We start from the raw sequence: 13,589 nt of genomic DNA on the forward strand, positions 1-13,589 counted from the left end.
GTTGATGATTCTGGTACTTTTAACTAGATTGAAAGAAGAGCTCAGAACCACCTGCCATGTTGTTTTTCCATGTGTTAAGCTCATGATGACAGACTGGAGGCCAGACTTTTAAAAAACCCCAAACAGTTTAAAATTTTCAGTCTTTACAGACTATTACTGTTTTCTCCACTACAACAGTTTTCTTTATAATATATACTTTTCTTTATAATATCACAATATTTTTCATTATATTAAGAATATGAAAATCTGTATGTAATGGACCAGGTAAGAATAGAGCATCACATTTTTGTCCTATATTTTCTTTCACAATATTGAAGTATATTATTTGTAATACTCAGAAGTTTATGCCTTTGGTTTAGATAATACAAATAAAACTTCAACATTTGGTGGGATTGCTCCTAACAGTGGTCACTCATGGTGTTTAGAAATCTTCTAAGCATACAACTGTGTGCCTTGGGAAATCAGGTCATTTTCTACTGCCAAGAAGGGGTGCAAAAGCAGCAACCCCAAAGTTCCTGGTGCTGCTTTGTCTCTGCAGTGCACAGAGCAGAAAAAAGTAGAGACTCACTGAGTGGATGTAACAATCTGGGCTAATTGTGGCCCTCTCTGTTCCTGCCATTCTTTAAACCAGGAGGGAAAATTGTTAAACCAAGTAAATTTTTTTACTGCAGCACCATCTTCCCGTGGTCAAGGAGGTGACTACTGGGCTATGAGTGGCCATGACATTATCTTCAGGCATGTACCTAAATCCCATCCCTAAAGTGTGACATTTTCTGGAGCTGGGACCTCAAATGTCTGGATCTTTTATTTGACACTCTTCATGAGAATAATGAAACATGAGTACCAATACGAGATAGCAAAAGAATGTATATCAGGGCTCTGATAAACCAGCTCTGACAGCTCATGTTGCAACAAGTCATAACAAGCAGTTTTGAAAAAAAGACAATGCATTTAAAACACCTACAGCAAAGTAGTAGTTTCAAGAGGCAAATATTCCTTAATTCTCTTGGGGGGAAAAAAAGAGTATTTTATTCAATCAAACTGAAATACTCACCCCATCAGAGTGACTATCACTGACAAGCACAGAGGGCTGTATTGGGTGTCTGCAGATGCTATAATCAGGTTTAACAGGAACCTCAGCAACTGGAGCCAGGAGCTCCAGGCAGTGTTAGCTCTTAGGTGAGCTAGCAGTCAAGCAGTACTTGGTAAAGTTAAAAGCTCAAAATTGCTTGAAAAAAGACATGCCACAGTCTAGTCAGAGATTCAAAAGAGAAGCTCAATTCACACAGAATAACTCATTCTTCTCCCTGGTCCCCTGGGCCTGTTTAAAATACAGCTAGCATGAAAGCGGAAAAATCAGGGAAGGAGATGTGGTTGCCCTCCAGCACTTACAAAACACCATCATACCCTTATCTTGGGGGAGGATAAAGTTTGCTGAGGTCCATGGGAATCTATTTTATTCTGTAATGCTGTTTGCTTCTGGCTTCACCTTGCACTGCCTGCCCTGCATTAGGAGGCAGAAAAGGTGACAAAAAGGACGTGGAACACAGAGGGACTTCAAGCAGGGACAACATGAGATGTGAGCACTCAGCTGCAGAACAGGAAGGCAGGGAGAAAAGCTGCCCTTTTACCTACACAGTGGCCAATGCACAGGATGGGAAGAATTCCCTCATTCAATGGACTTCTCCTTACCACAGCACAGGAAGCAAATCAGGTAAGTCAGGAATCCAGGCCTTCTAAATGTATCTGCTGTGTTTGCTGACTGGCTGCCTTCAGCTCAAGGAATTCCAAAGAAAACCCTTTTACTCCCTCTGGTTTAAATATGTTTAAGGAACATTCTGCATTACAATGAAAAAAAAATCCTAATCACAGGTAAAAACAGTGTGCTACATGTAATACTACACTTAAGAAATAAGGGAATAGACAGACATTTTGATTGCCACTTCAGGTCTTTTGGTAACTAATTCATTCTAGCTGTCTCTTGCAAGGAACAGAGCTGTACAAACCATAAACAACCAGACAACAGAACAGAAAAAAAAAAAAAAACAAACAGAAAAAAAAATCTCTTGTGAGCATGGAGGGACATACATTCCAACACACTGAACTCACTATAATTTATAAGCGTGTCACCTGCAAAACCCACCACTTGTGAACTTTGACATTCACCCACAGCATGTGCAATATTTTTCTCTAGGAATTTAAATCTTTATAACCGTTATGACTTGTGCAGACAATTTTTTAAAACTTGAAAATACCCTTTAAAAATATTCAGGAGTTTTCACCAGAAGGAGCCTGCTGTTTGCTTCCTCCTTCCCCAAATTTCTTTCTTTCATTCCTATTCTATGCAAAAGGGAAAAAAAATATTCCTTGTGAGAGGATTAGCAAGATTAGCCACCTTAAAGGGAGAATGTAGAGCTGGTAAACTGGAGAGGGGTCTGCATTCCTGCACTGCAACACATTCATTCATGAGGAATGAAGATTCAGTCTCTAATGGGAGAATTGCTCAAGATCTGAGCTAATCTGGTGAAAATGTACAAACATTCCCCTTCAAAAGCACTAAGATTATTGTCCACCAAAGTGGATAAAACCTGAGACAGGCCTTTAAGGAGCTGGACACAAACCTGATTCTTGGCTCTGGGTCTTATTTTCATCGGTGTTTTGCTTATCCACTGTGCCATTGCCACCTATTGAGAAAAACACATAAAAATTATTTATGAGATATCTTTTTATTGGTACCTGGAGCACTGCAATATTAATTGTAACCAATTTAGCACAAACTGCTAATTTACAGCAAAGGTCTGTGATAAAAAAGGAGAGATGTAAAGGTAAGCTGAAAAAACCTTCCAACAGGACCAGTTCCATTTAAACCAGTCATGATTTTTATCTCAAGATGAGGATTATAGATTTTTATCTCAATAGGCTCACTGCAAATAACAACACTAAAGAGAGAGACATTTCCTAAACACAGTCCACAATAATTGAAATTGCTGCTTGAAGTTCTATGTATTTTATAAAGAGGTTTTTTCCTAAGGTTATTTTCCTTCTGTAACATGTCAACAGAATTCTTGGGCTGTGTTTCTGACCTGCAGAACTTACTTCCATGCCTATGGAAGGTAAGAATCAACTGAATTGAATTTTAAAGCAAAAGCCACAATGCCACTTAACAAAAAGTATAAAAAGGCATCACAAATGGCTGTAATGAAGAGAACACATCAAACCAAAGTAAGATAGCTAGGACTGAATGAATTTTCCTCCTTTTTACATTCACATTCATTCCCAGCTTTCCTCACTACTTCACATTCATTACCCACTTTCTACCCTCCAGCTCCCTTTTGGAAGGCAGGCATCAAACAGCAAATAACCACTGAGAATGGGTAATACCCTGAAACATATCTACGGGTCTCTTAAACTTTGCTTGCCCTGATTTGAAATATAGCAGGATTTCTTTGTTTTCAGGGATGGAAAAGGGTCTTTTAGCTTCATAACAACATGACAGGCTGCAGAGCTGCATGCAGGATTGGATGCCATGGCCACACTCCCTGCTCTGCAGCAGCACAACAACAGCTGAGCACCAGCCTTAATGAGGTATTTGAAAAGTTGACTGCTGAGCATATACATTGTGAGAAGGGAAATTCATTCCCAGGCCTGGAAATGATACACAAATATTTTTTTTCTGTGATCTTTGCTGGCTGCTGGGTTTTCTGATTACAGCTTCTCTAAAACAACACAGCTGAAGCTCCTTGTGTCAGCCACCTTGCTTTTACTTAACACGTGGAACCTGGTGATGGGAATAGCAGTGGTCCAAAAGTGATCGGGTGGATGGAAGGAGAACAGAGAGAGCACATATTTTCCACAGGCAGATGTACATCTGGTGGCACACTGCACCCAGCTGATGTTTAAAGGCTGAGGTAGGATGCTTTCCCTCTTTCCAGCAGGCAATTCTTCCTGGCATCCAGCAGATGGGACTAGTGGAGAATTATTTCCAAGGCTGGCCCTGCACAGAGCTGCTCTCAGGAGGAGAGGAGATGGAGCAGGACCTTGACACCCCTCACCTGAGAGAAGAGAGGTGGGCAGGGTGCAGCTGATGGCCATCAGTGGGGACTTGGGCTCCCTGCCCTCCTGGGAACTCCTTGTATGAATTCCAACCTTAATGGATGCCTTGCCATAGTGATTTCTTAGCACACTAGTGAGCTCTAACCTGTAAAAAATTGTGTTATGTGGATGTCCAAAATGGACTGACAGAAGGGGTTTTTCTTTCCCTGACTTGAAATCAAAAGGTGGTGTTTTCAAAGTCACTGTTCTGCCTGTCCACACACAATAGGAGGACCACATGGAAAACAAAAAAAACAAGTTAGCTTAACTTTTATCTTAACTTTTATCTCCCCACCCCTTTTCTCTGAAAACACAGGCTTGGTGCCATCAAGCCATGCAGCAAGCAATACATAAATTAAGACAATCCTGTAACACAGCAGTGCAGCAGCACTGGAAAAATCTTTACCAATAGGTCACAGCAAAAGAGATTATTGCATCACTGTAAAATGAGCAGTGCCAAAGCTTCAAGGATTCAGTTATGGTCAAGTGTGACATTTTTCACTCTATGCAGAAAGAACCTCACAACCAGAAAAAGCAGGTCAGGCATAAATGTAACTACTGATACATAACTGAAATTAATTCTAGACATTACCTTACTGCATTCACAATTTAAAACTCCATTTCCAGATCATACTTGTTTCTACATCCATTATTATGACTATAAGCACAACTTATTTGACTAAAACCAGATATTTCAGGGGTTCATTCATATTCATTGACAAGGAACTATATCTCTTGCTTAAGTCACTCAGAGAAAACTTAAACTACAAGAGAAAGTTTAAATGATCATCTGGTGTGGTAGATTATCAAGTAAACCACAATTTCACAATTCTAAATGTATTATTTCACTGGACATTCACTGTTTAGAATTGGTCTCATAGAACCTAAATTACAATTTTCTCAACATGTTTTCACTTTATTTCGTTCCTTTAGAAAGAAAAATGTAAAAGACTTCAAGCAGAAACTTCACCTCTTGCACTCTGACCCAATCCAATAGACTGACTGGATCATGACATTAAAATTCAGCTTCATCAGTGCACTGACAGTAAGGGTTGCAAGTGACTTTGGCAGAAATGGAGAAATGGAAATGCTAAAAATTAAGACTGGACAAGTGATGCTCAAATAAATGACTTGCAGAAGGAATGGTTAAGCTCTGCTTGGCCTGGAGTATCTATTTATCTTGTGAGAAGGGATGGAAGCAGAGCATGAATACGCTGACAAGAAAGCAAACTATGGAGTGGAGAAGTAACTAATCCCAAAGTCTTTGGCAAACAGGTTTTTCCACTTTTAAAAAGCCCTTCTAATGAGTCTCCCACTGAGTGTCTTTGACTGATGAAGAGTCTTTCTGCAGTTACTGCTCTTCACTGGAACGGGAAATGGAAAGGCTTTAAGGAGCACGTCCTCAAGGCAAAGAGCTGGAAATACATTTTACAATTTACAATTTTTCCATCATATTTTTATTCACCCCTGGCTCTCCTTTTCTCCAGGCAGAAAAGCCAGAGCCAGTACACTTTCCTTGAGTCTTCCCCGTGACATTATTTATATTAAAAATGTCTTTTCCACTGGATGGCTTCTACAGTATCTGCCATCCTTCTTTTCCCACTACTGCAGCAATCAGTGATTGCATTTCCTTTAGGTGAAAGCTGTCCTCACAATATTTGCTTTTCTATTACGCTGGTAATTGAACAGCAATCTGTCACTCACTCCAAAGGAGATACAAAAAGTGGCAAATGACACGTCGTGTCATTTTAGGCCAGAAAATGTAAATGATTTTGAGCCACAGCACAAGACAAATGGGAACATCTGTTTCTTTTCCCCCTGGCATGACAGTCAGTTCTAAAAAATATAAGTTTGAGGATTACAGTAGTACAGTACAAACAAAATAAGCACATCAGACACTAAAATACCTTCTCCTGCACATATATTCTGCTTTCTCTTGCCAAGTTGACGACTGTCTCATAGGTTCTTGCTATCTTCTCTTGGCATTTTCTTTGAGGTCATAAAAAAAATCCATTCCCTTTGCCCCTCCCCAAATGTTATATTTGGTAGAAAGGAGGCTAAACAAGGATCAATCAGCATGCTCAGCAAGCTGGCAGAGCAAGTGGCACTTCTAACTGCAGCAGAAAAGAGGATTCTCCAGGAGTGCCTGCCCACTTGCTGCTATGAGAGGCATTCAGCATGCCCAGTGAGGTGCCAGCTGCAGTGGCAGCCCCCACATGAAGCAGATAACATGATAAATAATAAGCCAGCATCAGACAGGAGAGGGCTGGCAGAAGATCCTGATGAAAGAAAGGTCAGGGAACAAACCCTTGGAGCAGGTTTCAGCATTCTTCACATTTTCTCTGTAAGAGCCTGGAAACATGTGGCTTCTCACATCTTCCACTGTTCTTGTGACAAAACATGGCAAGACAAAAATATTAATAGCCTGCTGGCCTCTTGGCTCTTCCCATTTCAGAGCTGAGCAAGTGCTGTGTCTGCTCACACACCTACTCCTCTCCAGCAGCACCTTCCTTCACAAGCAGCTGGTGACACACAGAGAGATGAGGTTAAACTCAGTGCCCCAAAAACTGCTGCAAAAAGACATTTTCCACAAGAAAACAGAATTGCACATACTGGTTTTTTTTTTGTTGCTTGTTTGTTTCAAGGAAGAAATTCTGCATAACCAGTACAAACCAGTCCATTTCTACCCCTCCAACACAGAATCACAAAATATCCTGATTTGGAAAGGATCCACAAGAATCATCTAGTCCAACTCATGAACACAGATGCTATTAATAATAAAATTGGTTTTGCTACAGAGAAAGCTTCATTTATATCATCAATAGGGTGTCAGTGTTCAGAATAAGGTTTCTCCAAACCCCCTCTTCCTTCCTGGGGTAGTAAATAAAAGTGACAAAGGGCCAATACTCGAGGCTTTCATCTTAATTTGTGCAAATGCCACATCCTGGGACACCAGTTTGGATCCTGTTACATCTCTGAATGGCTCTGCCATGCAAGTTCAGGAGCATCCTCTGCTTTTCTGCATGGCCAGTGACTTTGGCATCCCTCCACTGGTCTGACCTGTGCTTCTTTCTTGTGAAACAAATACAACAAAGATATGTCAGACAAAGGGGTGCCAGTTTTGAACTGTCTTTTTTACAGCACAGAAATACTGCCATGGTAATCATACTGATGACATTAAGGTTCTTATTATATAGCAGAGAAACTAATTAATGAGAAAATGAAAAATATAGGCCTTGATCTGCATTCCACACTCAAGTAGATATGCTGGCTTCACTGAAACCCATGAAATGTGACAAGAAAGCACGTGTACATCCACATAGGCACTTGAGATCATACAGCCTGCAACCATTTTCAAACTATTCCAGTGGTAAAATAATATCAGACATAAACCAAGAAGCACATACACACAAAGGCCATTATTGCAGAACTACAAACACATTAAAGTGAATCATTAATGTGGTGGCCCGAGGTTGCTGAACATTTTCAGTTCTCATTTTAATTTCTTTTAATTAAATTATGATTTAGGTCAGTTTTAATCATTACTTGTATATAACCCCTTTGGGGTAAATTTTAAGAAGGGTTAGTAACGAGTTATCTGCAGTAATTGTTTAATGGAGTTATGAGACTCTTCCCTCTGTGCTGCTTCAACAAATTACCATGCTGCAGATGCAGCTCTGAACAGGCTGCTGTGGGTGCACCCAGCCCAGTGAAGCTGTCAGTCCAATAAATAATAGTGTTTCATTTCCATGCAGCATTTTGTCCAGGAGAGTGGGAAGAGAATGAGAAAACTGCAGCTCGAGTGGCTTATCTCAGAGGCTAAAAATAAAACTATTGTATTTAATGTATTTAACATCCTGAGAAGCACAAGAAGTGGTGAAGTCACTGTGTCTGACTCTCCATGGACTCAGATTGTGCAATAGAGGTGCTGGGCAAGGGACATGGAGCATTTCATTGCCAGAGATGCTGAGCATTGCTATTCCTGTGATGGCTCGAAACAAATGGAGGGAGACATCTCCTGGAAGCTTGAGCTGACCAACACAACCAGAATATGATGGATATCACACCCTGGATGTCACAGGCAGTCTGTGCAGAGGACAAGGATAATATTGGCATTTTGATGCAAAAAAACCCCCCACACACTCTGCTCACTTGTCTTCTCACTGGGTCTAACTCTCCATTGACTCAGATTGTGCAATACACAGTCTGTGTATTGCAGTATTACAAGGTGCTGCACAGTATTACCACTGTGCTTGTAGTGGATAAAAGGGGACAGACATTTCTCCTGTGGGTTGATGCATAGTTCAGAGCACTATAAAGAAGCCCTGACTCCTGGCCCTAAAATTAGTCCTATCTCAGAGAAGCAAAATGACCCCATGAGGGCAAGTGCAAAAGAAACCCTCAAATTTTATCATGAGTATATAAATTTACCCTTTGTTCATACTTTTACAGTGGCCCTAACATCTGGGTAACTACATACTACAAGGGACAGCCACGTGGCTTCTTTTTCCAAGCCATAGTCAAAATAAAGCTTGAGACCTATTTTGATTTTTCAAAAATAGAAGAAACAGGCAGAGAAGCCAAAGAGAAGACTACACTCATAAGAAACCCTCAAAAATTGCAAACACAACCATGGACTACTTAGCATCAGCATTTTGGATTGAAGGGACCAGCCCCATTTCCTGCACTAGACCTGAACAATCATGATGGTTTAATGTAATTTACATCGTGCTTAAAAATGAGCAATGAAGTCCTTGACAGATGAGCCCCCTGCATGTGCCTAGGGCTGTGTCACTGGCTAGAATTCTGCTCTGACAACACTGCATTTGTCACTGCAGTAACTTGGTGTTTTGCACCTTAGCTCATCTCAGGAGGAGGATTATCTACTCCAAAGCATTCAGGGCAAAACCAGGAATTGCAAGTGTCTTTCTGGTGTTGTTACACAGACGTGCATTCAGTTGCTAAAAGAAACCCAAATGGGTAAATGGCCAACACCACAGGACTGCACATCACCTGTGGAGGCCAAAATGAGCTGTGTTTTCTGAGTTTTGCACAGCCACTGCATGGCAATTTAGTGGAACAGCAGAAGTCACTTCACCGATGAAAAGAATCTTCTAAGAAATGTTTGCTCAGAGAGAAAATACAACTGAAAATACAGATAACATCCTCTTTTACCCCTGGCTAAGTGCAAGGTGATCACCTAATATTCTGAAAGCTGTAATCAGTCAGGACAGATGGTGGACTTCAAAACAGAAGTGAAAAGAGAAGCTATCAACCACAGAGGATGGAGGTTAATAGCCACTCTTTAAATATAACCCATCTGCATTAAGGTGAAACGTCTCACAGATATGTTTGATACACATCCTTTGCAGGGAATTTCTTCTGTAGTACTTAATCTTCATTTAACATTTTTTAAAGGATTAGGTTTGCTGGCAAAAAGGAGATAGTCAATTCTAAGCTGTCTTAATAAAAAGCAACACTTTTAAGGCTGAATAAATGACTGTGTTTTTTGAAGTATAATTATGTGTCTCAGTATTCATTTTTAGTAGATTATGATTGGAGCAGAAATTTACTGAAGAAAATTACTGCCCCATGGGATGCAAAGTATGACTGCAAGTGCAATTTATCAAGGGATAAAAGAACCCCTTGCTAGAAACTGCGGAACAAAAAGTCAAATCTAGATAATATTAATTAATACCTTAAAGAGACAGACAAGGAGGCTTGCACAGTGTTAGAAGACCCTTAGAAGAGATGCTTAGAACATCTCAGTGTAATGGCAAGAAAGAGCCATCTGTGTGCACCCCCAGCTCCAGGGAGGACTGAGCCCACCTTGGGGGGGAGAAGCACAAGCCAAGTGCCATGGACTGTGCTGGGGGCATACACCAGTTTTCTATCCATGAAGCTAGAGTATCACAGACATCTTTCATGAAAAATCCTTTCCTTAGGATTTTTCCTCCTGAGAAGCTGAGAGGCCTAATGCAAACATTGATTATCTGCTGCTGTGGAATGCAACAGGTGCATTTGTGATTGTCCATGTTGTTGTTTCTAATTAATGGCCAATCACAGCCCAGCTGGCTCGGACAGAGAGCTGAGCCACAAACCTTTGTTATCATTCCTTCTTTCCTATTCTATTCTTAGCTGGCCTTCTGATGAAATCCTTTCTTCTATTCTTTAGGTATAGTTTTAATATAATATATATCATAAGATAATCAATCAAGCCTTCAGAAACATGGAGTCAGGTCCTTGTCTCTTCCCTCATCCTAAGACCCCTGTGAACAGGGTCACACTAGAGAGCAAGCAAGCAGCACAGTGGCAAAATTCATGGCAAATAATGGAGAAGCAGGAAGGGGAAGCCTTAATCTCACAATTAGAAGATTAAGCCATAAACAGAGGTTTATTTCCTGGTCCCAAGACTATGCACTTCTTGCCATTTCACAAAAGCTTTTCTGGGAGAAGAGATGAGGATCCAGGGTATCTCCCTCTCAGTGAGAATCCTACTGAATGGCCATGACCTGCTGGACCAATGAGCTGTTGAGATTAAGATGCAGTTTTATTTTGCCTCATTTCTGCTGCGTACTTCAGTCACCAGACTGACATCTCTGATGGACAGAGCATCTACCAGCTGGTGAGCCTGGATTTCTGACACAACATTCAGAAATGTGATGTTACCTTTGAAAGCCAAGAGGCCAAATTGTGGTGACCCCATCAGGTAAAGGAACCAACACTATCAACTCTGCTAAAGGTGATTTGTGTTCATTTTGAACTTTGTGGTTTGGCTTATTCATCAACCTGTTCTCCTCCCCACCAAGTGAATGGAAAGCAGACAAAGTCCATTCTGGACAAATACCTCCAACAGACCTGCTCCTTCCACAAGTGATCCCGGGAGAACAACAGCCTATCAATCTATCAGGAGCAATCTGGTCATTCATCTGGGGAGCAGCTTGTGAGAGGAGCTGGAGCAAGACAACTTCCAGAGCTCCACTTCTGTCTTCACATCCCTTGAAGGAGGGCAAGAAAATGGCTTTTGCTGCATGGATTGATTATTTTTCTGCTGGAGGAAGAGAAAAAGCAGGCATTTGTGCTGCTCTTACCAGATGTGTTACTCATCTTTGATACATTATTGGTCTCACACAGACCATGGAGGGAATGGATGGGGAAGCTCTTTGGCAGGCTCTGCTTTATATCTGAGAAATCCTGCAAAGCAGGAAAGGACAAACAGTTTTGCTTCTCCCCATTGCACACACTGTGCTAATCACTACATATGGGGGGGACACATGGGGAGGTAGGTAAGAGACACAAGGAACATTTAAGATTTTTGTTTAGTTAGGCTTTTGTATAAATGGTTTGCCTTTGCTTGGTGACACTAAGTAGGATGAGAACGGTGACTGTGGTATTTGTGCCAGCTCATGGCTGCTGTGTTGTGACAAGTACTGCCATTTTGTCTATGTAACCACTTTAAGATTGTGTTATGAAGCTGCTGAAGTAAGACATGCATATGTTTTGTTTAGTACCAAACATATTTTGTTCACCTGACACTTTACAACCACTCAATCCATGAATGCACCTGACTGAGGGAAAGGCAAAATTATCCCTGGCTGCTTTTACTCTCCCAGGATGCAGGAAAGCAGCAGGAAAAAAAAAAAAAAAAAAGAACAGAAAAGAAGAAAATTTTTTGGCATGTTTGCACATGTCAAACCTGAAATACTGCAGGGAACCCGTGAATAAAAGAGGTTTCCTAGTCTATCCATTTTCACAGACAATACCTCTGCAGTGAAAATCTATGGAATACAACCACTGACATAAGAATCTGCTGTGCAGTTCACACTTACTTTTCTCTACCAACAGGGCAGAATCAGAGAACAATACATTTAATAACAGATACCATTAATACTTTAGTGGTTTGGTATAAGATCGCTTTCATTAGCATGTCAAGTGTTTATTTTAGCTTACTGCCAAACAAGCTCCTTACACACAGCCACTTACTCACCTCTCCTTGATTGCAAAGAGGGTGACAACAAAGGAACTTACTTTCCCCAATATTCTGTGGATGTTTTAACATGCCCTGAAATGATATTGCTCCGTTACCTCTAGCCAACGAACCAGCCTGGTGAGCTGGAGAAAAATATCACAGCAGAAATATTGCTGAACTCAGTGGAATGGGTTCCAGAGACTGCCACAAGGGCAGACAGAAGGCTGCTAGCATCACAAGTTGTACTCCCATCTTCAATCTAAAATGACACTCACAGCCAAGCAGTGGAAAATGCATTGTGTTGTTCCCACGTCTCAGTGTATATTTGTTAAATATTTTATAGCTGGTCATGTTACCAAAGGGAAAATAAAAACCTATGGTAAATTTGGACTTGCTTTTAATGATAAAAGATAGTGGTTGGGCTTTTGGGATTTTAATTTGTTTTGTGGGGATTTCTTTTTTATATTTGTTTACTTTTTCTTGTGTGATTGTGTGATTCCTTTCTGCTCCCTTTTTCCTTTCCTTTCCCTTTCCTTCCCTTCCCTCTTTGTTGTGTTTTTTTTTTGTTTTTTTTTTTTTTTAACTTGGGGTACTTAAAGTGAATTATCTCCAAGTTTAAACACACCAAACCACAAAGCACTTCAGTTTTACCCTAAGGGAAATTCAACCAAGCCGACCTCAGGCAGCGTTTGCCTTTGTTGTGTTTTATTCACGACTGTTTATATGCATTAGCTACTCAGTTTTTCTTTTAAAAAGAACAAAAAGCTAGCTTGCTGGAAGTGAAGACAAACCCCTACATAAATAAAACTATTCAGACATGTAGTTGTGGTTCATGTCACATCTTCAGAACTTTCATAATCTTCAAGGCTCCCCATTAAAAGTTCTTTTAATTCGTCAAAACCAACAGCTAATAATTAGACCAGGAGAAAGTAAATCCTCTTCTCAGACAAATGTGTGCAAATCCCATTTACTGCAATGGAAATGGCTCACAGGTGTGTTACATTACACTCCAGCCACTTGGCAACTTGACAGGAATTCAGTGTCTGGATCTCAATTTCTTGTCTCCTCTTCCAGAGGCACAGGTAATGCCAAAGAAATCTGATCCAGGCTTCTCCACAGGCCCCTCAGCAAACACTTTAATCACCTATTCTTGTCTCCATCACAACAACTCTCAGGGCTAAATCTGAACTTTCAATCCCAAACATTGCAGGTTTGCTTCCTGCCCAGCACATGGGGGCTCTGCCACCACCTATATTAAATCCAGCAGCAGTGATTCTGTTTTAGAGACTTCAATACTACATCAGCAAAATCTACTGCATGGCAGCAAATCCAAGGAATTCAGGCATTTTACAGCCCAGGAGTAATGCAATAATTCTATTGCCATGCTGTTTACTTTGCCCTTCCTACACATTTATTTGTGCTTCACAAAGTGAACAGTAGGTCACTGGGAAAAAAGGACAGGCACAGAGAAATAGGAAACTGTATCTAGGGAGCCACAGAAAGAGTGAAACAGCATCAGTTAGTTTTT

General features: G+C 40.7%; 1 protein-coding gene across 4 annotated transcripts in view; it reads right to left on the reverse strand.

The window, feature by feature from the left end:
* MACROD2 (mono-ADP ribosylhydrolase 2) overlaps positions 1-13,589 on the reverse strand; it is an 846,867-nt gene that overhangs the window by 47,043 nt on the left and 786,235 nt on the right. For all 4 annotated transcript variants that reach the window (XM_058802883.1, XM_058802881.1, XM_058802884.1 and 1 more), the window contains one exon: positions 2,622-2,684. In XM_058802883.1, the coding sequence (XP_058658866.1) occupies positions 2,622-2,684 (63 nt within the window). The remainder of the gene's footprint in view (positions 1-2,621; positions 2,685-13,589) is intronic.

Source organism: Ammospiza caudacuta, chromosome 3 (genome assembly GCF_027887145.1).
Source record: "Ammospiza caudacuta isolate bAmmCau1 chromosome 3, bAmmCau1.pri, whole genome shotgun sequence".
In the NCBI taxonomy this organism is placed as follows: Eukaryota; Metazoa; Chordata; class Aves; order Passeriformes; family Passerellidae; genus Ammospiza; species Ammospiza caudacuta.